At 34.0% G+C, this 27,298-nt stretch overlaps 3 protein-coding genes and 1 pseudogene across 3 annotated transcripts; 1 reads left to right on the top strand and 3 right to left on the bottom strand.

Annotated features, from left to right (window-relative positions):
• Window positions 1-870: 870 nt before the first annotated feature.
• On the bottom strand, window positions 871-6,325 carry LOC146720444 (uncharacterized). Its single transcript, XM_085488401.1, is given in 10 exon segments — window positions 871-991; window positions 1,105-1,241; window positions 1,536-1,626; window positions 1,750-1,790; window positions 1,793-1,898; window positions 2,030-2,143; window positions 5,171-5,328; window positions 5,518-5,625; window positions 5,910-6,041; window positions 6,194-6,325. Coding segments are annotated over 10 exon segments (1,140 nt in total).
• Window positions 6,326-6,830: 505 nt separating this feature from the next.
• LOC146720445 (uncharacterized) lies at window positions 6,831-10,660 on the bottom strand. The gene is made up of 9 exons (XM_085488392.1): window positions 10,491-10,660; window positions 10,226-10,345; window positions 10,033-10,150; window positions 8,565-8,826; window positions 8,242-8,412; window positions 8,032-8,122; window positions 7,425-7,561; window positions 6,995-7,127; window positions 6,831-6,922 (listed from the first exon to the last, which is right to left on the bottom strand). Exons 1-9 carry the CDS (start codon window positions 10,632-10,634, stop codon window positions 6,872-6,874), a joined length of 1,227 nt encoding a protein of 408 aa, XP_085344518.1. The 5' UTR covers window positions 10,635-10,660; the 3' UTR covers window positions 6,831-6,871.
• A 938-nt stretch (window positions 10,661-11,598) lies between these two features.
• On the bottom strand, window positions 11,599-25,379 carry LOC114928150 (uncharacterized; annotated as a pseudogene).
• Window positions 23,501-24,719, top strand: LOC146720446 (uncharacterized). Its single transcript, XM_085488390.1, is given in 2 exon segments — window positions 23,501-24,012; window positions 24,014-24,719. Coding segments are annotated over 2 exon segments (1,218 nt in total).
• Window positions 25,380-27,298: the final 1,919 nt, after the last annotated feature.

Here is a 27,298-nt window from a genome sequence, read left to right on the forward strand (position 1 = left end):
CAAATTTTATATTTGTATGTTTTAACATGGCGTCCCATGTATATCCGAGGAGAGTATAATAATACGCTGGATCGAGTCCATAACTTTTTATACAACTGTCGCGAAAATTTTCAAATATATCGGCCAATAACAAGACATCAATTTTTAAATATAAATCGCTATATTTGCCTAGCGTTCGAAGAGAGAATCGGCTCCAGACGGTCTCGGCGTGCGCGTAATCACTTTCGGATACTGTGCCGCCGGTCAGGGAACTGTAAAACGAGTCGCGCGGCGGTAAACATGTGTCTTGTAACCTGCCCACACAGTCTATGTATTCATACGGAAAGACGCCCTTTCGTGTCAATAAATTAAACGTATCTGTCGATAAATTTTGATATTCCGAATGTAAAATTTTTAATTTATCTTTATCCAAAAATGACGCTAATTTGTCGAGACTAGCGCTGAGAAACTTATACGAATCGATAAACCATAATTTAATATAATTTTTCGAATTATTGTCTTGCGTCAATCTAACAGTTTTCGAGAATGATATGATATATGTATATGTTTCCTTTGTTATCGGTAGTAATTCGATTTCCCCTTCAAACGCTGTGGCTATGTTCTCGATAATGAAATGCGCGTCATAGCCGGACAGATTGTGAAAGACTATAGGAATACTAAATGATTCTTTGTAATTTTAGTTACAATTTGAGTGCGCGGAACCCTTGTACCGTCCGATGAGGTGGCAATGATCGCGGACGCGTGTATCGTCTTCGTCAAACGGTTTCTCACAAATGTGGCAATGCGTCGCGATGCGAAATTTTAACCACTCGTCAGGCGTTAAATTTACCATGGGGACATTGGTCGTTAAAATATTTTTTACACGAATTGCTAAATTTTTAAGCTGTTCGGCAAACCACGCGACGCAATACTAATTAGTCGTTTATAATTTCGTATTGTCGTAGATAATTTAGTCGTTTTCGACGAGAACGTGTACCATTGTGCATTATACCTACACGATTAAATATTATGTATGATAAAATTCGAAGCGAAGGATAGGTATAGTGTTATCATCCCGAAATTATTATAACTTAAAACATGATCAAATATGATTTTGATACTTGCGCTTTGTCGAACACTTCTAAACTTTTATTCAAGAGTACTTGTCCTGGTACACACATGCTCAAGAGATGAGTAACCGCTCCCACAGCTATGCATCCGAATCTTATCACTTCCTGAGTTTGTCCCATTTTATTGAGAAGCTACAACGTGTATGAGTTTTGACATTTTTATAAATATTCTTATTTCGGGTTTGTTCATTAATTTTATTTATATTTTTTTATTAAATTCTTATTTCGTTTTTTATCGATTTTTTTTCAATGCAAAAAGATCGATACGTACTAACAAGAATATAAACTTATATATTGCTTTATAATTCTTAACATACACACACACACTTAAGCATGCGCGCACGAAAGAGGTACGCATAAAATATTATAAAAAACTTGAAATTTTTTTATTGTAAATATTTTAATAATTTTAGAGAGAGAGTTTACTTGTAATCCAATTAAACTCAGAATCATTACGTTCAAAGACAAGATGAGAAACATCGCAGTTTTGAATGCTGAGTCTAGCATCTGAATGAAGCTAAAAGATAACAAAAAAATAATGATGAAATACGAGAATCTTTATGTAAAATATATGGTAAAATCATAATTGAATAATATTGATAAAATCATTATTTATAATAAAATTTTCTATAATACAAACTTTATTGCGACTTGATGTTTCTTCAAACATGCAATCATCTCGCATAATACTCTCCAGAATTATATTCTTTTATTACTATGTGTTTTTTACTCATTGTTTCCTCTTCATCGTTAAGTTTAATTTTATCAAAAATATTTTCAATACGGATGCTTAAAAAATATATATGATAAAATCACAAGCAGTCTGCATCGAGATATTTTTCAAGCCGGAATAACCTTTAATTTTTTAATAACTTAATTGAACATAAAATATATCCCTTACTTTACTCCCACTCCCTTACCCTATAGCGGAAAATAAACTACAACTATGTAACACACATACTATATACATGGTATCAACGTTTACCATACATCTGATACTAACTATAGCTGCAACATAATTATGCAATAAAATCTATATATATAAGCACCGTCTGTCTGTCTGTCTGTATGTACCCGAACTACTACCGCATTTGTGGACCGATTTTCGTGAAACTGGTACCAAAATGTTGCAAATTTTTCGGGGGTGGCTGCTGTGGGTTTTTTTTTTTATTTTTTAATTTTTTTTCTTTAGAGGAGGGTATGTTTTTGCGAAAAAAATCTTTTTTTGCAATATTTCTGAACACATGGTATCAAAATGTTGCAAATTTTTTGGAGATAGCGACGATGCGGTTTTTTCAAGTGTTACACCTCCACCCACGCACTCACTCACGCATTCACCTACACGCATGCGCATTTATGGACCAATTTTTCACGAAATTAGTACCAAAATGTTGTAAATTTTTCTGTGAGAAAACTACTGTTTTATTTTTTTAAGTTTACGCCTTCCCCCCTCCCCCCCCCCCGCACCCACCCACGCAATCGCATATTTATGAACCAATTTTTTTTTAAATTGGTACCAAAATTTAACGTATAAGACGGGCAACAAGAGCCAAATCGCGGATGACAATGCGTTATCTTAACGAAACTAAATAATTTTCCGTTAGAATTAAATACCGGTGCACAAGGCACCAAATTTTTACTTGGACACGGCCAAGATTTAAATATGAAATAATCTCATATTTGAGATTTAATTTCAATACCCCTTTTAACCCCCCTACGGAAATAAATAATAAATGCAAGAGAAAAATATAGATCCGAAAATCGCTGAATCGGGAATCGAACCCGAGACCTTTCGCTTGCCGGGCGACTGCTCTTCCAGCTGAGCTATTCAGATCCTTTCGATTCTATACTTTTCTCTGTTATATATATTAATGTTGGTAAACAAACGCATTCATTTATTTATTTTCCGTAGGGGGGTTAAAAGGGGTATTGAAATTAAATCTCAAATATGAGATTATTTCATATGTAGGGGTCTGATGGGCGTGAGAGAGAGAAATAGAATGTTTCTCTCATCGTTTCGATTAGGATATCGTGTTTCAATGGATAGGCCAAAGGTTTAATTTATTCCAACGCAAAATGATAGTATGTATATGTATGTATAATGTGCAATTGTGAATATTACACGTCTTCACGTCGACAATTCTTCAGAGCCGTATCTTGCCGTTTTCGCCGTCGTTCGATGTTTCGAAGAAGAGAGATATGATCTGTTCTGTTCGGTTCTCTATTGTCTGTCCCGATTCCCAAAAAGTCGGCATATTTATACCCGGTGTTAAAACCTTCCCTACCCGAAACATCGGACCAATCAGAATTACCTTCGTTCATCGCGCAGAACTGTGTTTTCGGTTTTCTCGACAAACAAAGGATCGCTCAGAACGCTTTCAATAATAAATATTACAAATAAATAAGTACCCGGCACGAGGTCGACAAACAAAACACGTAAATCAGCTAATCTCATCGTCGGTTAACGTCTTTATAAAAAAATGCCTACACATATTTAAAATCTTGGCCGTGTCCAAGTAAAAATTTGGTGCCTTGTGCACCGGTATTTAATTCTAACGGAAAATTATTTAGTTTCGTTAGGATAACGCATTGTCATCCGCGATTTGGCTCTTGTTGCCCGTCTTATACGTTAAATTTATATTTATATTACAGAGCCTTGTTAAAACTCTTATATTGGTACCAAAATGTTGCAAATTTTTTGGAAATGGCGACGATGTGGTTTTTTCAAATGTTACACCTCCACCCATGCATTCACCTACGCGCATGCGCATTTATGGACCAATTTTCACGAAATTGGTACAAAAATGTTGCAAATTTTTCTGAAAAAGCTGCTGTGTGGTTTTTTTAAGTTTTATCTCACCCACGCATCCACTCACGCATTCACACATTTATTCACAGATTTTTTCGAAATTTGTACTCAAATTTTGTCGGGGATGGCTACTATATGATTTTAACAAATTTTTATCACCCTATTCATCCGCCCACGCACACACCCACGCATCCATGCACCCATATGCATACGCATTTATTGACCGATTTTCACGAAATTGGTACCAAAATATTGCAAATTTTTAATAGAAAGCTGTTGTGTGGTTTTTTTAAGTTTTATTCCAATCACGCATCTACCCACGCATTCACACATTTATTCACAAAGTTTTTCGAAATTTGTACTAAAATTTTGTAAATTTGTCGGGGATGGTCAATATATGATTTAAAAAAATTTTTAACACCCTATTCACTCACCCACGCAACCACCCACACATCAACAAATTTATAAACCGATTTTCTCGAAATTGGTACCAAAATTTCGAATATCTTTCGGGGATCGATAATATGTGTTTTCTTTTATTTTTACCACCCTATTCACACACTTACGCAACCACCCACGCACCAACACATTTATAGACCGATTTTCTCGAAATTGGTACCAAAATTTTGCATATTTTTTGGGGATCACTACTATGTGTTTTTTTTCACCCACGCACCAACACATTTATAGACCGACTTTCTCGAAATTGGTACCCAAATTTTGCATATTTTTCGAGGATCACTACTATGTGTTTTTTTTTAAGTTTTACAATACTACATACGCATTCATCCACGCATTCATACATTTATTGATTAATTTTCTCGAAATTGGATATCTATTTATATCTATATATCTATATATATAAGTTAAAAAAATTGAGTAAAATCTAAAAAAGGATATAATGATTAAGTAATAAAAAAAATATTTAAAGTATATATTAACTAAAATAATGTTTTATATTTAAAAAATATGAAATTGTGTGGAAATTAAAATAAACAAGAAAATAAAAATAAAAATATATAATAAATATTTAAATATATGCAAAACGCGGTGTAAAATAAAATATATGGGAGAAAGAAATAGATAACATAGTAGTCATCCACAAAAAAATTTAAACATTTATTTTGGTATAAATTTCGTGAAAGTCGGACAACAAATGTGGAAGTAGTTTGAGGTAATACAAAAAAAATAATTAATTTTTTGTGTTAAAACGGATTTAATATAGGCTATATGAGGCTCCGAAAAGCTAGTTGGATAATAATATTTCTCTTTATCTACTCCCCATTCTCCCGCAATCACAAATACTGATGGCCGTGACTCATTCAACGGTATTATGATATCTAGAACTTTTGGTAGTAATGGTATTGTCATAAACATTATTACGAATATGTTAATGTACACTGCAAAGAAAACACATGTTGCCACAATAATCTTATTATTCCTCATTATTTTTCGTAATATAGAAATGTTTTTTTCAAATTTGATATATCTTAATAAATTAATAGGGTTAAGAGAGTTTATTTGATGCACTCTAAATTAATAGACATCATTTAATGCACTTTTGCGATTTTAAATTAATTTATTCAATTACCTGAATAATTTTGTTATTTCGTGGCCAATGTTAGCATATTGCCTCAAAATGTGAAATTCGGATTCGCTATGAAAAAGCTGCCAATGTTCGTCCATCAGTTGTAATAAATGTTGCAACTAACAATAAAAAAGAAAAAAAATTAGTAAGGATTAACGAAGTAATAATATAATTTTTATTGTTTATGAACACGCGCAGTGGATTGAATATAAAATTTAGTAGTGTATAAAATATAAAAATTTGTGCCTACTACAAAAAAAAATTAATTTAAATAATTACCACATATGTATACATGACATGCTATAAAATGATTAATGATTTGGTCAAAAATTCGTGATTGTCAAAAATGTTCTTTGTCGTTGAACAAAAAATGATACATGCGATTTACACATTACACATACACATCGATGTCAAACTTTTTATTATTTAGGACAACGTTAACTAATTTTAAAGTAGCACCAACAAGAAAGATAACATTAACTATACCTTCAACAGTCATACTCATATCACCCCAAGTATCATACAAGAAAAGCACCTATAAGTTAAAGACTGAACATTATCGATGGGCGATACTAATAATGAGAAAGAGGGAGAGAGAGAATTATATGAAATCGCTTAACAATATTTCTTAATTTATCTGTGACATATATATTATTTACACACTTGTTTGTACAATATTGTGTTCACCTGAGTTGCAAGAACAGACATCTCGGCGCTTACAAAAACAAACGGTAGCAATATCTTTATCATCCTAGACTGATAAGGCCAAAAGCCCATCTGCGACAAGAAAAATTGATTTTTAGAGTAGTATTGTAGCATGTCCTCTTGCATGTCGCGCAAAACAATCGCGAGACTGATCGCCCTCTTGTTAGGTACCCGATTGTAAAGAAGAATGTCAAGCGAATTCAGTGGCGAGAAGGATATATCATTACGATAATTTCGGGTTGTCAGAAAACGTTTGAAATGTTTACGCTATCCACGATAGGTAGATATTCAATCAATCTATGAAGAGAGAGAGTGTGTGTGTCATTGTCCGCTATTAAATATTTATATCTCTCTTTTTCAACGAAAAACATTTCCAAACGTTTTCGAACCAACCTAAAATTATTGTAAGGATCTTCAGTCGTATAAAGGAAAATGATAGAACACGAAATTATAAATTTTTTATAGACTAAAACTGACTTGGTAAACTACGGCAACGATTTTCTTCTAAGACATTCGCAGGGATATTGAACAAATAAAATACACACTCATATTTCTAATATCAGATATGTCGTTTTATTATTGTTATAAATGTTTTTTTTCGTAAATGACATTTCGTTAATATAATGATTTTGCAAAGACGTCTATATTATAACCGCGTCTTTATTTTATGGATCCTAAGGCAGTGAAGTACGACATGGCAGTTTGCATCACCTTAAAATTAGATTCTTTGCAGCGTTATGTAATAGTTATTGTAAAGAGTATTTATATTTCAACCAGGCGTACCGTAGTGAACATTGTCATTGACATAATAAACATCTTTCCTGCCGAGAGTGTACAAGGAACGAGACTTCGGTAAAGAAGTATTTTTAATAATTGTCTGCTTTTTATGGAGAAGGTGTACCACCGTGAACTGTAGCTAAAAGTTAAATACTTTTTTTACGATTATCTTCTTAGCAACTATGCAAATTGTTTATAACATTAAAATAGCAAAAAATTCAAAAATGCTTATATTAATACATGTTTTAAAGGAATAATTAATAAAGTTTTAAAGGAATAATTAATTATGTTAAGACTTCTCGTTATTTTGTTGATTGATACGGAAGTAATGAATCTGGACAGTGTATATTGTAATTGCAATGCAATTTAAGCTGTTTATGATAAAGTGGTTAAAGAACTATTATTCTAAGAACTATAATAGAACTATAATTCTTACGCCTTGTCGAAGACTTCTGTGCTTTTATCTATCAACAATTGTCCAGGAAAACACATGCATACAAGATGAGTAAGCGCACCCACAGCTATAGTCATGTATCTTACTACTTCTTCTGTATTTCCTAGTTTGTTGATAACCTGCAACAATTACGAAAAATATACATTAGTCTAAAATTCTATAATTTTAGAATAAGGCGAATTTGTCTTTTTAATTACAAATTATTTGACCAATTTAGAATTAATTTTGAAATAAAAATTAAGTTCGAAAGAAATTATTATTTGTAACTTTCTAATTTTTGGACACATACTTGTATCTTTATCATTAAATGTTAAATTATAAGTTTATTTTAAATTAACTCTACTTGAAATAATAATTAAAAAACATTATTTTTTTAATCATTTGACTCTTCTCAAAATTTAATTTTTAAAAACTTTTTTTTGATCATCTATAATTAGAAAATTATTGATGTCTTATGACATTTTTGGTAAAATCAATTTTAAATTGGGCAAAAACTGTTCTATTGTTACAACATTTGACATATTTAAACATCTTGCGTAATGCTAAGAAATCGATTTTTCAATAAAATCGTATTTTTTATCATTCTTACTTGTAATCCAATTATACTCATAATTAACACATTCAGAAATAGAAGAACAAACGTCGCTTTTGTAAATGTGGAGTTCAATATCTGAGCATATCTAAGAGAATATTAAAATAATTTAATATTAAAAATTAAATAAAATAGTTTTATTAATCAAGCAATTTTGTTATGATCATTAAAGTCATTAATATTATTATCGGCGATAAAATTACAAACTCTAATGCAAGTTGATGTTTTTTCAAGCATATTATCAGTTCGCGATAATCATCGCAATTGTCATTGATAGCATCGTATCTTTCTAATAAATGATTGTGCGTTCTTGTGCGCATTTTCTCATTATTGTTGGTTTTAACATTTATCTGGCCCATAATTTTTTTAAGACGATGGCTTGGAAATAAAATAAAATGTAAGTTATTATTTATATCAACTATTAATGTAATCTATATTGAAAACCTTTAAATTTATTTGCTCTTTTTTAAGAACAAAGAAAATTTTAAAAACATGATAAATTTATAGTTTATTTTCAATATATCACTCACCTGATAGCCGTGAATAAACTGCAAGCATGTAACACACATATTATATATATGGTATCGATGGCTAATATGATCCCGACAGTGATTACAGTCGTTAAAGAAACATGCATCAGGATCGGATAATAATATTTTTCTTTGTCCACTCTGTACTCAACTTCACATATGAATTTCAATGGCCGCGATTCATTCAATGGTCTTACGATATCTAAGATTTTCGGAGTTAATGGAATAAATAAATACAGCACCACCATTGTGCAACAGTATGCTATGAAAAAAGAGATATATTGATTTTATATTGCATTAGATATATCAAAAAATTTCTTTTTTATTTATAATTTTTTTATAAATTAAATATTAAAAACGTGAAACTTGAAAAAAACTTGATCTATTTTAATTTATAGTATTTATATTTATGATGGCATTTAATTATCACATATAGAATTTAACGTTTATATAATTACACAGCATAAAATAGAACATTGAACATTGCGCCGTTTTTGTCACATATTTAGTCATATATTTGAAACTTAAGATAATTATAAAGCATATTATTTTATTTTCAACAAAAAAACCAGCAGATAGAAAATAAAAGTTAAATAAAACAAATCTCAAAGCAAATGTTCAAAGTGACTTTCTTTAGCTAAAATATTCTGTTTATTCTTCTTAGCAATTTTGGAACATATTTATATGAACATTTTTGCTCGATGAACAAAGCACGCTCCTGAAGTAACAGCACATTTTTGTAGCACCCTCTATATTGTGTTTACACGCTCGTCTTGTCATTCGTGCAGTGACACTCGAACGAGTAGGTAGCGGCGCGATCCGCTTCTTACATCGTATTATTTCTCGATACGCGATCGCGACATATGTACATATACTACGAATTTTTACAATTAATTATCAGCTTGCGCGATTAATTAATGTTCGATAATTCGCGAGTGAGGGTGAAGGAGCTGCAAGGAATGAATAAAAAGAAAAAGTCATCGGGTGAAAAAATAGCAGGATGAGTACAATTTATAATGTTAAAACTCAATTTTAAAAAAAGTGTTGTAAATTAGCTGTTTGCGAATATATTAAAAGATTATGCGAGACGTTAGGCTTATCCAAAAATGTTAAAATAATTTTAAAATTACATTAAGTTATTTTAAAACGATTAAGTACCGTATTTAGGATATACTAAACATATTGATAATAATATTCTGATATAACATAATGGTAACATGTTAACTTTCACAGCTCGATGAAAAAAGAAATTTTAGCCCGATTTTTAGATTACTATAAGTTATTATGTAATTTTCCATCATTCTCTAAAAATTAAATGTGTAACTCATGTGATTGTAAATTGTTCAAATTGAACCAACTTCTTTCAAATTAAAAAAATGTGTTTTTAATTATATTAAAAAAACCAAAGTCAATCTTGCAATAGTGTTACGTAGGTTTTTTATTGTCATTTCAAAATATTATTCATTACCTGTGTAATATTTCGTCACCTTTTGACCAATCTCAGCATAATATTTCAAGACACAACGATCAGATTTGTTACTAAAGGCATTCCAATGATCATTCATGAGTTGCAATAAATGTCGAAACTGATAAACAATAGAAAAAGAAAAGATTAACAATAAATAAATACACATATATATTATATGTATTTAAAAACTCACTTTATCATTATATACAACAATATTAAACAATTTTGTGTTGGAACCAACGATAGGAATAATGGTAATTACACTTTCTACAGCTAGATCTACATCACCCCAAGTGTCATGTAATACAAGTATCTATGAATTAAATATACATATACATCGATCAATAACAAAAAAATAATTAAAAAATAGATATTGAATGATATATTTCTTAATGAATTTTATTTGCTAAAACGCGTTTACACTACTTGCACAATTAGTATATTAGTAGATACGTTACCACGGTTGCCATGAAAGAAAACTGTACCATTATTAAGATACATGGTAGCAGAATTTTGAGTACCTTATGCTGATATGGCCAACTACCAATTCTCGACAAGTAGAATTTATTTCTGGCATAGTACTTTTCCATTTCCGCGTGCATTATATCGCAGGTAGTTCTTGTACGAATATCTCGTCGCGAATCAGTCTTCTTTTTAAATGTCTGATATGAGGAAGAACGGACGTAGATAACAAAAACAATGTAGTTACGATAATACCGGATTGTCAAACTTAAGCGAGCCATAAAAGGCACGCATTTAGCTGATCGATATGAGATGTCTCTACATTCCAGCAATTTGCAGAAGATTGAATAATTCGGATAGAAATTGCAAATTGTTCATGAAATGATAAAGAAGTAGCATTTCTTTAGCAAAAACAATACAGTCGTTTCAGATAAGCGTGCACAGAAACGAACCGAGTAAGTTTAAATTATTTCAACTTTTAAGCAAAACATTTTTGTTGTTTAATTTTTACACCCAGGTTGGTTTGTTGTAATAATCTATTATTATGCACATATTGTTAAATATTTTATTTGTAATGTTTCAAGTGTTAAAGTTTAAAGTTATAAAATATCCTTCTCTTGGCGAAAATGTCGCTGTATTAATTAAAATTATAAATAATTAAATTGAAGTTTTATTTCAAAGATATAAGTTAAAAATTTGCAAAAAATGATGAGTTTTCTCGATATTTTCACTGAGGAAAAGTCCAAATTATCCGGAAAATCTGTTATTAATATGATATCTGGTGGTTTTGAAACATTCTATATAAATAATATAAAAATATGTTATTATATATAATATGTTATTAATATATAATAATATATAATATGTTATATATATATATATATATTGTATAATATGTTATTATTTTGTAATTGATTAATATATCCATCTTCTATATTTTACACCGCATTCACGCAATTACAAGAATTATAAGATATATAATATATTAAAAAAGGCACACACATTTTATATATAACTTTAAGAACATTTAAAAATTTATTTTTATTACAATATAAAACTATCTACTACAGATATTTGATTAGAATAATAATAAATGCATTATAATTATTTCAGAGAGGAAAACGTCATGTAGTAAGACATAGCGCTTTGTACTATCTTAAAAAAAGGAGAATATTATTCTTTTAGTGCTATCTTAAATTATAAAGACAAGGACGTTGTAAATATATAGTTTGTCATATGTGACTCTTACCATTCTAAAATTGGCCATTGACATTATGTATATTTTCCCGGTGGTTAACGTACAAGGTACTCCTGTAAAGCAATATCCATAAGAGTTTTTTGCTTTTTAACGAGAATGTATACCAATGTGATCTACAACTGAAAGATTTCTTGTCTAAGGAAGAGTTTTTTAAAATTGTATATACATTAATATAAATATATATAATTATTAATGTAGCATGTTCCACAATTATCGAATATTTTATTAATATTAGATTCTCCGATCACATTCTGGACTTTTTGTTACTAAAAATGTCAAAAGAAATAAAGTGTGTTGCGTGTTTTAAATCTCCATCACATATGTTTTTAACTAAGTTCTCGAATTAAAATTTTATTAGGTCCTTGAATAAGTTCTCGCTGTTTCTTAAAAGATGGCGTAGCGGCACTCTGTGCATGGAATTTTGTACGGAAACGCATCAGCTAAGTAGTACTATATGTAACCTCAAATTCTAGTAGATACAGTTTACCACAGTGTCAACCACGTGTTTAATTACCTATTGCGAAAATGTCTACTTTTGTGCCAAATAAAGTGTTTTTGCGGGGAATTTTATTGCACTGCTTTATTCAAAAGAAATCTGCAGCTGAAACACACAGAATTCTTGTTGAAACATATGGTGACAATGCTCTGTCGAATACGACATGCAGAGACTGGTTTAGGCGCTTTAAAAATAATGACTTTGACCTTGAAGATAAAGAACGTTCTGGAGCACCGACAAAGTTTGAAGACGAAGAATTGGAGATCATTGCTTGATCAAGATCGGGCGACGGACAATACTTTGAGTAAAGTTATTGTAAGCCTTATATTTTAAATAAATGTTTTTTTTTAACAAAAAAACAGCGAGAACTTATTCAAGGACCTAATATTAAAATAAATTTCATCTAAAATTGATTTAATAGTGTCGATTTGCTAACTTCACAAAATATACTTTATCCTTTTTTTATAATTGCTTATGACAGGAAATTATTGATGCCTCGACACTTTTGCTTAAGAAAAAATTGTCTCAAAGATCAAAGAACTTACTATTAAAAATATGTCCGATAGTTTTTCCACGTTCTGTTAATATACATATTTTTTAAAAATATCTATATAAAAAATATCTCTTATAGAGAGAAACGCGATATATATATATTGAACAGGATTGAAAAATATGTGAGAATGCTGCATATCGTGTTGGGAGTTTGCTGTCTATTAAAAATCATGGAATATCTAGTAACTGTTATAAATGTATATAACTATTGTAAATAATATGTACTCGTATTATATTATTTTAAATAATGTTATTCAAAACATATGTTACATGTATATACTTTCCAACGATATTTTTCTTAACTTTTATCTATCAAATATCTTATATATTATTCTTATGCCTTATCAAATACGTTTATGCTGTGATCCATCAATCTTTGTCCCGGCAGAGACATGCATAAAAGATGGAAAAACTCTCCTAAGCACATACAGCTATATCTAATAGAATCCTTGATATCATCAAGATTATTTACTACCTGGATACAAATAGAATTTGATACAACAATTATATACTGTGTGTTAAAAATAAATTTTTCTTCTTTTTTTCTAAGACATGTAATAATATACTTGCTTGAATTAATGAGAGGCTCATGGCGAGCATATTACATGCCAATTGAATGCCTGTTGATAACATGAACGAAGATTCCAATATGTGGGTATATCTGATGACAAGAATATAATTCGTGATTTTTAGGAATATATTCGATAAATTCTTTACGAATCTATTTCTTAACTAAAATTGTAATTTTCAGATAAATTAATATTCAAATTTCTTATAAGCGCATGCTCATTATTGAAATAATTGAAAAGCAGTACTCTAATGCCAGCTGATGTTTTTTCAAGCAAATAATTAATTCACGAAAAATTCTCTCTTTGAAATCAATATCATCGATATCTTCCATGTCATACGTTCTTTCTTTATTTCTCTTCAAGTAGCTCGTCTGACTGAATTCTCTCGTAACTATATGCTCTAATCGATGTCTAAAACAAATTAAATTTCAACTGGGTTTTTCTAAGAATTGTATTGTGATTATAGAAAAAAAATAAATCAATTGCATAATAATAATAGATACTGAATTTCCAAAATTTTTTTTATTAAAGTTTTTTTTTACATTACACTCTCAAATTTTAGCACTTTACACTCTATAAATATAGAATTCTAAATATGAAATGCAAATTTTGTTACTGTATGTATAATTTTAATTATATGTAATAAAAAAAACTGTTTTTATACATTATGGTAACTATTAAAACTATGTTTACCCGATGGCTGCAAATAAACTACATCCATGTTGCAAGTAAGCAATGTAAGTAGTGTCAACACAGACCACAATCGACATGAGTGTTACAATCGCCACATATGAATGAAATAAGATGAAATAGTAATATTTCTCCCGATCTATGCGATATTCGACTTTAAATAGAAACTTTCGCGGACGACTCTCATTGAGAGGCATCACAAGGTCCATAATCTGCGGCGTCATTGGCATTATCAGGTACAATGACGTCGACACGTAAACGTAAGCTGCGAACAACGATTCGCACTGTGCTATCGTTCGATCCACATTTATCATGTAATATTTATAATGACAGCTATTCACGAAATAAATAAATTTACGATATTCTAAATACCCGATCAAGCAAAAATGAGGATGATTGGCTTCTTACTTGCATAAAATACTACCACTTTTCTAGTGAATATAACGTAATTTTCTAAGATCTTGACGTCCGTAAAATTGTTAAACACTTTCCAATGATATGCCATCAGAGAAAATAAATTTCATACCTAAAAGATTTAAAAGTGGAAAAAGATATATGGAAAGTGTTTAGAATTATTATTCCATGTTGTTACATTTTACGAATTTGCACGATGTTTGGACATGTATCTGTTGGGATGTGCTGGTCGAGACAAGAGACACGGTTTTTCTTTTATATATATATACACGCATCATTGTCTCACTTTGTTTTGGTCCTATCACGTGAAACGAAGAAACGGTCAATCACGTGAACATAAACGGTCTAAATATCAATCGCGGGATTCCGGGATGTATCGGGCTTTTTCGGATCGACAACGAAGGCATACCTGTGCGGCCTGAAATAAATTCGCACAGGTCACTTGCTAATCTTCATGTCTCGAGGAGCGCATCGCAATACATAGTCGCGCATAATCTTAATAAATCAATATTATACGAGGATCAAGTCATTCCAGTTTATTTCAATCAAACTCTCTCATACCATCGCGCCCGTACTGCTGCATTAAATAAAAACTAGAAGCCTGTGCTTCGGCTCGCGTCGCCCGTGGAGATTCAAAATTATACCCGGGACTTTACACGCGAGAGAATTCACGAAGCAGAAAGAGATGAAGATTTTTGTGTGAGATGTAATGATACGTGTGTACACGTATACCTCATTCATTCTAAAACTTAGTTTAAGTAGCTTCGTAAAACAGGCGAATACAATTATAGTCGAAATTATGCACTCAACTACGATGTTGACGTCACCCCAAGTGTCAAACATTCATGTCATCTGGAGAAATGAGGTGTAATAGATCACGCCAAATAACAATTTCTCTTTTGAGGAAAATTGTGATATTGTAGTATAATACTTCAATATTTTTTCCAACGATTAATAGTTTATTAATAATTAATTTATTATACTCAACTGTTTATTATAATTAAAATATATATATATATATAATTAATAATTTATTATATATAATAAACAATGACTTCCGGTTGAGACCGAGTAGCAAGTGAACGTGTAGCAAGTTAGATAGGCGGAAAATTGTTAAATTGAAGGAGTAAAGGGGGGCTGATAAGCAGGAAAGTGAGAAGAAGGTAGGAGGAGGTGATAAAGGAGGTGAGGAGTTGAAAGCAAAGGGATTGAGAACGGAGAATTAAAGTAATTAAAGTAAGAGCGGAAAAATCGGCGACGAGAGAAGAGGTTAGGGAGTAGCAAAGCAAAGATAGGATAGACAAAGAAAATAGTAGTAAGGAAAATTGAGAGATGGCGCCACCCGGGAAAGTATGGCATCTTTCTAGTAACTTTATACCGCGCACATGCGCTCTAGCCAAAGATGGTTCCTATCTAGATATTAAGTAATCTAAGTTCTTCCTTACATGCGCACTAGCCAAAGATGATTCCTATCTAGATATTAAGTAAGCTAAGTTCTTCCTCACCGAACACACTCTCTTTTGTCTGCCTTTAATACTGTGATACTGTCTGTTACCAAAGAAAAAATAAAGTATTTTTTATACATATAAAAAATATACTCATCACATATTTATCGATCCGGGACGCCTCAGCAGTGGTTTCCAAATAGTTATTATATATCTACCTGCATCCAAGACGCATGAGTAGGAATCTGTTTCCCGCTAAATATATATATATATATATATACACGTGCACGAGCGCTACATTGGTGACCCCGACGTGATCCCGCGTAATAAAGGATGCCTGTAGATGGATCGCCTACACAAGGAACAGACGCCCCGGGCGCTGGCACAACACAGAATCAGAATCAACCCGTTGGCAACCAGACACCCCAAGGACGCAAACTCAACGGCGGAGTTTTAGCGGTATCTTCCCGCCATATCGAACTGCCGCCATTTTTTCAAGCCGATCCACGGCTATGGTTCGCCCAGATAGATCTTGTTTTTGCTAACTACAATATAACGTCTGATACCACAAAGTACAGGTACGTTGCCACACAATTATCCGGCGAAGTGTGTCCGATCTCGTCATAAATCCGCCCGCTCAAAATAAGTACGAAAGCCTCAAGCGGCGCGTTATGTCCGCCTATGACGAAGGAGATGAAGCACGCCTCCGACGTCTACTCCGTGGCCACGAGATGCGTGATGAGAAACCGACGGCTTATCTACATTGTTTACGAGCCCTCGCAGGAGACCAGTGTGAAGACGCCATCATCCGCTCTCTGCTCTTTGAGCAGTTACCAGAAGTTGCTCGAGCAATACTTGCAATCTCCGACACATCAGATCTCCAGCGGTTAGCAGAGATGGCTGATAAGACACTAGACGCAATGAGACCAATGGTGGCAGCAACCCAAATCGTACCTGCAAAGAGTTCAAACACACAGGCTACCACAGGTACGCTGTCTACATTAGAAGAGTCACTTAGCGCACTCACATTACAGGTCTCAAAAATGCAGAAACAACTAGATCGCAACGAACAATTCCGTCGCTCCCGTAGCAGAGGAAGAGAAAACCAACCTAGAACATTGATACCTGCACCTACGCATACAAATAAGCCTGAGTTCTGTTACTATCATAATAGATTTGGTGCCAACGCAAGGAAGTGCCAGCACCCTTGTACGTGGACTCAAGGAGCTAAGCCGCAGGAAAACTAATAAAATCTCCGTACATAGGGGCGACTACGGAGATCAATGAGACGTCAAACTGCCTCACAGTCATGGATCAATACTCAAGGATGAAGTTCCTAGTGGACACCGGTGCAGACGTTTCAGTTCTACCAAAACTCATGAAAGGCAAACAACCTAGATTTACAATTTACGCAGCCAACGGCACTATTATTCCCACTTACGGAGAGCTCAAAATGAAACTCAACCTTGCACTACGCAGAGATTTCGTTTGGCGATTCATTGTAGCTGACGTCCAACAACCGATATTGAGTGCCGACTTTATAAAGCATTTTAAACTGCTTGTCGATCTCCACAACCGCCGACTAATCGATACAGAAACAAAATTGCACGTGCTAGGTGCAATCACAACATGCAACACTCCAAGTTTAACAAAAATCAGCTACGATAACTGTTACAGGAAAATTCTACTGGAATTTGACGAAGTGACACGTCCAATCAAAAGCCAGGAACCCACGCACGGCGTGCAACATTATATAATCACCAACGGACACCCTGTAGCAGAGCGAGCTAGGCGCCTTTCACCAACCCGTTATAAGGCAGCCCGAATCAAATTCCCAAACCTCATCCAGCAGGGTATTTGCAAGCCATCCTCTAGCCCATGGGCCTCTCCGCTGTGAAGAAATCCAATGGAACATGGAGACCATGTGGCGATTATCGTCGATTAAACAAAGTCACGATACCTGACAAATATCCTGTCACTCATTTACATGATTTTACGCACCGTTTACATGGATGCAAGATCTTTACTACGCTTGACCTCAACAAAGCATTACACAAAATTCCAGTGGCCCCAGAGGACAGACCCAAGACCGCCATAATCACTCCTTTTGGTTTGTTCCAGTTCAACAAGATGACCTTCGGTCTCTGCAACGCTGCGCAGACGTTTTAGCGCCTGATGGATACGGTCCTCCGAGGGGTGGAATATGCGTTCTGCTATATTGACGACATTTTGATCGCATCTACAATCCCAGAGCAACACGCAACACACGTGCGTGCAAGCCTGTCATGGCTACAGCAACACGGCCTATCCATCAATGTGGAAAAGTGTACCTTCGGAGCCGGTAAGGTCCGTTACCTGGGATATACCATTAGTCAGGAGGGTATCGCCCCCCTCCGCATAGCTGCAATTAGGGACTATCCCATACCGAATACCGTTAAGAAACTACGCAGATTCCTTGGTTTTATCAATTTTTACCGACGCCTACTTAAAGGAGCAGCATTAATTCAAGCACCCCTACACAAACTCACAACCGGAGCAACCAAGCGAGACAACCGAACAATAGTTTGGACACCGGAGACGCGGAAAGCATTCGAACAAAGCAAAAGACAACTAGAAGAAGCTACTCTCCTGGCACACCCAAAAGAAAGAGCACCTCTGGTGTTGCAAACAGATGCCTCAGACACAGCCATCGGTGCCGCACTGCAACAACTCCAAGAGGACGTGTACGTACTCTTAAGTTTTTTCTCACAAAAACTAACCGAGACACAAAGAAAGTATAGCACCTACGACCGTGAGCTCCTAGCGGTCTATAAAGCCCTAAAATATTTCCGGCATTTCGTAGAAGGTCGTGAATGTACAGTAGCAATGGACCACAAGCCGTTAATATATGCCTTCAGAAGTCAGACCGAGCATCTCCTAGACAGCTGCGCCAACTGGATTATATCTCACAATTCACTACTCACCTGGTTCACCTTCCTGGAACGCAAAACACAGTCGTAGACGCACTCCATTCAAATAACGTTTATTTATTATAAATAAATCACATCCGTGTCTCACCTCATGTAATATATGTATATATATGTATGTTATATAATATATGTATGTTAAGTTTTTAAATTAATTTTTTTTGTCGCAAGTCTTTAATGTTTATATTTTTGTTATTGCAAGTTTTTAATGTCATATATTTTAAATACATTATTTTTCAGATATGTTTTAAGATTCTGTAAGATTTTGGAGATATAGTTTTTGACGCGGACTTAACAACTTTTTTTACCTTTTTTAAAATGAAATTTTTTATACATATACAAAACATTTATGAGTTCATTATAAAAAATTCCGAAGAAAACCAAAAAAAGCTTGTTACATAAGATTCACTCTAAAACGATTTTTAATAATTATAAAGTGATAAAGTCAAATTGTATTTGCATTATGATAAGTAATGAACAAACTATCAATACGTTACCTTAAAGAATTGATAATCCTAACTCTTTGATTACTGTGGAATGTGAATATCCAAAGCTCTTAGGTTATATTTCAGTCAATTAACAATCAAAGAGCTTTATCACAATAAGCGTAGACCTATAATATTTAATTACACGCTATGGTTAATAAGTCCAATATCAGAACACGATAAAATGTTTTATTTCCTTTATTAAATTTAATTAATTTATTATTAAGAAATAGAATTGTAATATTTTCAAGTATTCTACAAAGTCAATGATATTTTACAAAAATAATAAAATTTTAATAACTTAAATTGTATATATTTGTTGCACGTAACGTTTTCACCAACAGATTTAGAATATAATCATGTTAAATCATTATATTCCTTATTAATTTGATTGCATAGAAAATATTTAATTATCACGCACATGATTTTATATAATAAACAATTATCTCATCAATATGAATATGTGCAGATATAATATAATAAATATAAATATGTGAATATATTATTCTGTTTGCAATTTTTAATTATTAAATTATATTATTTCCAAATTATATGCATAATAGATATGCAACAAAACTATTATTATTAACAATATATATTTGCAATCCAGATATTATATGAAACTATTCACACACAAGAAAAATAATATTTTGAAAAGTAATTGCTGGTGTACGATTACATTTTTGTTTAATTGGCAAACAAATATTTAATAAAATTTATTAATTTAAAAAAAGGAAAAAGAAAAATGAATCTTTTCAATATAAAAAAAATATAAATATATAAATAAATATATAATAACAAAATATATACATTCTAAGCATTTAAATAATAATACAATTTTAAAACAAGACCATTTATATAAATATTTATATACAACGTATTCTAATTATGTTATTCAATATTTTTCAATATTTCTCTCTAATAATTTATTTACTTTAAATAAACTTATTAAATATTTTAAATAAATTTTAAATAAAAGAGAATTATCTAAAGATATTTGCATTTTTCGCGGACCTCAAAGCAGCGTTTGACAAAATAGATAAGATAAAGTTAGGAGAGATGCTGAAAAAGGCAGGAATAGAAGAAAGATTGAGAAAGAGGATTATGGAAACTTACAAAGAAACGAAGAATACGGTGAAAGTAGGAGAAAGAAAATCGGAGGAGTTCTGGACAAGCACAGGAGTTAGATAAGGGTGCCCTATGAGCCCTACTTTCTTTAATATATTGTTGCGCCCCCGTGTTACGCCCCTGGATCTACATCTTTGTATCGGGTGATACTTTTCGCGGGATCAACTCTTTACGCCTCCGGGAGATCGTCGTCAAGGGAGTTGTTGTTAAACAACTAAGGGTCTTCTTCTGTTTTCGGGAGACATGACAGATTTGGTCTAGCGGTCGCATCGTGCGGACGTTTTCCGAGACCCTGAGCTTCTTTGCATTACGAATGCACTATTTGTTATATTTCATTGGTTTCGTGTATTGGTTCCTCATATTAAAGTTCATTTTCCTATTATGCGAGTGTCTTTATTTCGCGCGCGAGTGAGAGTGACTGTGTGTGAGTGACTGAGCGAGAGGCGTCCCGAGGACGCAACATTTTGGGGGCTCGTCCGGGATCAAAACCGAAAGAATCGCATCTTCCTGAGAGAACGCCAAAATGACGACTCAACATTCGCCGAAAGCGACGCGTTCCCGAACAACGATGAAGGAGATAGACGAGACGGATGCGTTGCAGACCGCACTGCGAGAACTACGAGAAATGCGGGCCGAACGAGAACATCAGCAAGCTCGCTTTGGGACTCTTCTCCGAGAGAAGGACGAACAGCTGCACCAGCTCGAATTGAGGATCTCCTCGCAGCAAACTAACCAGCTAAGTCCTTCTAATATAAGAGCTTCTGGGGATACACGACTGAATTTAGCTTGCGCGAGTACCGCGAGTGCCGCGATAGCCGCGAGTGCCGTGATAAACGCGGACGAGACGACCGGTGACTTTCGTGCGAAAACGGGCTTAAAACTGAAGCCCGATACATTCGATGGAAGGGTTCCGCTGCGGGAGTTCCTCTCCCAATTTCTTTTGATAGCCGTCGCGAATAATTGGGATGAGAAAGCAAAAATGATTACTCTCGCTGCAAATTTAAGGGGAAAAGCTCGGTCCGTTTTAGAAAATGTTGAGAATTTTGAAGAATTAACATTCGCGGAATTAAAATCAAAATTAGAGTTGCTTTTTGAAAACAGAAACTTGACGAAAAATTATTACTATCTTTTTACGACACGGAAACAAAAATATGGAGAGGATTTCGCTTCCTTTGGAGCCAAACTTGAGAGACTGTCGCGTCTGGCTTACCCCGAATGTCCATATGCGGTCCGCGATAAAATAGCATGCGCGCAATTTGTCTCGGCATTAATAGACGGGTTTGTCAAAAGAACCCTTCAACTGGAGGGAATTACATCCTTAAATTTGGCTATAGAAAGAGCTAAGGCCATAAAAATAATTCAGGGGGATAGTTTTGATAGAAAAAGAGACAATTTTAGTAATAAAGGAAATTACGGCAAAATAAGTCAAAATTATCAAAAAGGAGAGAGGAGCGACGCGCGAACCGATTCCGAAAAAAAGAAAAGCGAACGGTTTGACTTGAAAGGGGAAGCGCAAGCGAACAACTTTTCGGCCAAAGAGAAAGAATGTTGGTCTTGCGGGAAGACTGAGCATTTACGTTTTCAATGTCCTGAGGCGAAGAAAAACTAGAGATAGTTGAATTTTTCGGGGAAAATTCAATTCTTACAGAAAACGCCCCGACGTCCAATTTTGTTGATCTCATTGATTGTAGTGTTAGAAGGACCTTTCTCTATTGTAAAGAAATTCAACGATGTGGTGTACTGCATTCAGAAGACACCCAGACATCGGAAGAAAGTAGTGCATGCAGATAGATTAGCTCCATTTTTAGATAGAAATATTGATTGTTAATTAGAAATAGTACAAAACTCAAATAAAGATTGCTAGGAATTGGAGAGTTGTGTTTGTGTGTATATTTGTAAGTGCATTTTTTTTAATTGGTGAATTTATTCTGCGTAAGGAATGTTTTCTTTTCTAGTTGGAAATTTTTAAGAAGAGGCTTGCCTGAGTTTTTGTTACAAGAGAATTCTCTGAGGAAGTTCCTGCGACCATTACTCATCGAGGGCAACTGGCTCCTATCAATTGAGAAGACCGTCTCATCTTCAGAAGATTGGTCATTTGGTTCATCACGTTGAAGACTGTCCCTCTCGTGGTTTTTGATCCGTGGTTTTCCCACGAGACTGAGGGCAAATGCCGGGACAGAGACTTAGGGTGTTCACGAGGAACGTTGGGTCCACGGAAGATATTCCCCCCCTTTGTCTGAAGATTCATGGACCATTTCGTTATCCTTCCGGGAGACGGCGAGTATAGTGAAACCGCGAAGACAGCAGGGATATCTTCTATCAACTCGACTGTTATAGGAAAAATCTGGCCAATTTTTCTTCAAAAAAACAGTTCAAGTACGGAGAGGAGGAGGGCGAAGCTCGGTAACCTGTAGCAGCAGCTAAGGGAGAGCAGGATTCGTCCGGACAGTGTAGACGCGAAAGGAGAGGGACCAGGCGTTTCGTTCGGTAACCTGTAGCAGCAGCTAAGGGAGAGCGGAGTATCGTTGGTGCCCTGATAGCAGCGTCAGAGTCCTAGGTCTTCAATCTCCGTGAGAATTGTCGGGACGACAATCTTGAAGAAGGGGGGCAGTGTTGCGCCCCCGTGTTACGCCCCTGGATCTACATCTTTGTATCGGGTGATACTTTTCGCGGGATCAACTCTTTACGCCTCCGGGAGATCGTCGTCAAGGGAGTTGTTGTTAAACAACTAAGGGTCTTCTTCTGTTTTCGGGAGACATGACAGATTTGGTCTAGCGGTCGCATCGTGCGGACGTTTTCCGAGACCCTGAGCTTCTTTGCATTACGAATGCACTATTTGTTATATTTCATTGGTTTCGTGTATTGGTTCCTCATATTAAAGTTCATTTCCCTATTATGCGAGTGTCTTTATTTCGCGCGCGAGTGAGAGTGACTGTGTGTGAGTGACTGAGCGAGAGGCGTCCCGAGGACGCAACAATATTTATTATGGATCTGGAGGCAGAAATGAGGAAGGAACAGACTGGAGGGATAGTAGTGGGCAAAGAAAAGTTTTGGACGATTACGTACGCGGATGATATTGTTCTGGTGGCACAAAGTGAGCAGGAATTGAAAAAAATGATAAAACGATTTAAAAAATATATAGAAAAGAAGGACTTGATCTTGAGCCCAGAAAAATCGAAGGTGTTGATATTTGAGAGAGGAAGGGGACGAGTAAGGAAAAGAGATTGGAGATGGGGAGAAAAAGCCATAGAAGAAGTAAAGGAAATGAGGTATTTAGGATACATTATGCAAAAGAACGGAGGAGCAGAGAAACATATAATGGAAAGAATAAGAAGAACAACAATAGCGATGAAAATGACATGGAGCATCGGAGAAAAATTATTCAGAGATGATCACACAAGAAGAATAAAGATGTTTAACGCATTGGTAGGAAACATAGCATTATACGGAGCGGAAATATGGGGTTGGAACAAGGAAGAAAGAATGGATGGGATAAAGAGAAAATATGTAAAGTGGACTAGATAGAAGGACACCGAATTATATCATGAAGGAAGAAACAAAGATGAGGGAATTAAGGATGGAAGCTATAATGAGAGCCATTAAGTATGAAGAAACAGCAAGGAATGCGAAAAAGAAGCTTGTAGTAGAATGCATAAAAAAACTAGAAAAAGAGGTAAGACGTAGGGAGGAAAGCAAATGGGAAAAAAGGAGAAAAAAAGTGTTGGAGGAGACCGAAATAAGAAAGGAAGAATTGAAGGAAAAGAGAAAAAAGGAAGAAACGAAGAAGATAGTACAGAAAATGATGGAAGAAATAGCAAGAAAAGAAGAGCAAATAAGAAGAAAGGGGATAGATGAATCTAAGTATAATGAAATATATAAAAATATAATGACAGAAGAAACACCAACATATTTGAGAGGAAAAAGAAACAAGAAAGAAAGGAATATGATAGCGAGATACAGATGCGGGAACGAAACGAAAGAGAGCCAGCACTGGTTGGAGAAGGCAGAAAGGAGATGCAGAATATGCAGAGAAGGAATAGAAAATATGTTACATATTTTGAAAGAATGCGAAGAGACAAAGGACGGAATAACATTAGAAGAATTTTTGAAAAAAGATGGAAAAGGAAGGGATGTAATGAAGAGGATAAACAGAATAAGAGAAGAAAAGAGACTGGAGGAGAAGGGAAAGGAAACGGAAGGAAAAGCTAAAGCCAAAGAATAAGAAGTTTATAGCTAATTCCAGAGTTTAATTAACTTTAGAGTTTTAGAGATTATTCCAGAGTTTATTCCAGATTTGATTTGATTTGATTGAATATTATATTACATTAGTAGAGATTAGATTTTGAAATTTTGTTTTTTTTTGAGTTTGTGATTTTTGATTTTTGATTTAGAATAGTTTTGTGAACGAATTATTTATTTATTATCTATGTAATTAATAGTTTAATAGTTTAAAAGTTTATTGAAGTGGTGTATGTATCAAATGTATGAATAATGTATGTACCGGAAGCCATCCTAAGCCGATTAGGCAAGGATAAGCACAATAAATAATAAATAATATATAATAAACAATTAATAAATAATTAATATCTAAAGCATATTGAAAAATTCACAGACTAAGAAAAATCTCAGTTGATCTCTTCTTATATCGATAATATATTCACAAGGACAGAATCAGAAGAAAAATTTATTATAAAGGTCTACGCACGTGTCACGAATACTCACAACATTGAGTGATTACCTCTGTTGCAACGTAACTGACATCAATAAACGCCATCGCCATCGGTATTAATATCCTCGCGAGCCTGCTCTGATTGGGCCAATTACCGATTTGCGACATGAAAGTTTTGTTAACGCGGTAGTAATGTTGTATGACCGAATACATGGTGAATCTATTCGTCGCGATGATCTGTTGGTATATGAGGAGCAGATGCTTCGTGCAGGATATATCGCTGAAATAAAAATTCCTGGTAAAAATGATGCGATAGATATTGTATTTATCAATAATATTATGTTGTCAGTTACACTCAAAGTACTTATTTCTTTAACATAGTCATCCGAACAGCGGTTGCGCTATCGATCTGACGCGCGAAACGATGGACGTTTTTCAATGTGACATCTTAATTGAAGACCTAGACTAAGACAAAAGCCAAGTTCCGTATATATATATATATATATATATATATATATATATTAAAGAAATAGGAAATAAAAAAAGTCAGAGATATATCATATCAATTGCCCTCGCACTTTACAAATTGCGACTACTGCTGTGATAATCTTCTTACTTCGTATTTATATATATTATAATATAAATTTTATAATCAACAAATAAAAGGCAATAAGAGCTAGATAAGTTCTATAATAGAAATATATTTGTGAAAAGATTTATAACATAAATTATTAAATATTATACAGAAGTAAATTCGATTTGTCGTACGTTTCGGTTGTCTTTTTCAACCTTCTTTAGCAAATATATTAAAAATTAAAATATTAGTATAAATTAGAAATAAATTATTCATCAATGTCATTATAATAAAAATATACGGAGTCAATTTATATGCTAACACCCGAGATCAACGCATTTATAAATGTACGTGCCCGTCCACACAAATTGTCCGTAAAAAATGTCTTAATGATAAGTGGACTGTATTTAATTTATTTTGCTATTTGATTTACAATATTGGAAACCCTTTTGGTTCCTTTTGTCAAAACTAATCGAGTTAAATATATAATGTGGTTCGAACGAATTACTAATACTGATAAACGGAACAGAGTAGAGACCGCGTTACCACGTCGGTCCTTCGTTTTTATTCCTCTCTCCCTGCTAAGGGTTTCTCCCACTCATTACAACAGACGCGCGCCAACGCTCCCGCTTTACATTGTCTTTGAAAATATCGATGATCGATCCTTTATCGTTCTAATACTGTACATCCCGTCCACCAATTAATGTCAATTAATTTTTATATTATACAATATGTTATTGTGAGTCAGTCGACGGAAGTTTACAAAGTTTATTTATCGCTCTTTTACAATTTCTGCTTGCCGTTTTAAGCGTAACAACGCGTACTTTTCCGTCGGTGCCTGCGTGAGTCTCAATTACTCGGCCTACCTTCTATTTTAACGGCGGCGTGTGATTATCTTGTATCAAAACGATGTCATCGATAGTTAAATTTGTGTTTTCGAATTTCCACTTAGCCTTTTCTTGCAAGGACGTAAGGTATTCCCTATACCAACGATGCCAAAACTCCTGCGCGATTCTTTGAGTTAATTGCCTTCGAGTTAATAATTAAACGATCGAGTCTGTTAATCGGTACGTCGGTTACATCCAATTCTGGAGTGCTCGTTAGTGTTTCGCCAACAATGAAATGACCTGGTGTCAATGGTAGCAAGTCTGTGGGAGTAGATGGTAATTGGCAGATTGGCCGTGAATTTAAACATGCTTCAATCTGTATTAGAACCGTAGTTAATTCTTCAAAGATTAACAGATTTTGACCGATAACTCGTTTTAAGTGAAACTTGCAAGATTTTACGCCTGCCGCCCATGTGAGGCACCGACGGTGGAATAAATTTCCACTCGATATTGTTCGGAGTACAAAATTCGTCGATTATATCCTTATTATTTTCTTTGATCATTTGTTGTATATCGTGAAGCTCATTTCGTGCTCCTACGAAATTAGTCGCATTATCGCAAAATATACGCTGTAGACAACCTCTACGCCCTACGAAACGTTTAAGCGCAGCTATAAATGCGCTTGCGCTGAGATCGCTGACCGCTTCGAAATGTATTGCTTTTGTTGCAAA

The sequence above is a fragment of the Nylanderia fulva genome, unplaced genomic scaffold (assembly GCF_048542155.1).
Source record: "Nylanderia fulva isolate GAGA-0341 unplaced genomic scaffold, ASM4854215v1 Scaffold69, whole genome shotgun sequence".
In the NCBI taxonomy this organism is placed as follows: domain Eukaryota; kingdom Metazoa; phylum Arthropoda; class Insecta; order Hymenoptera; family Formicidae; genus Nylanderia; species Nylanderia fulva.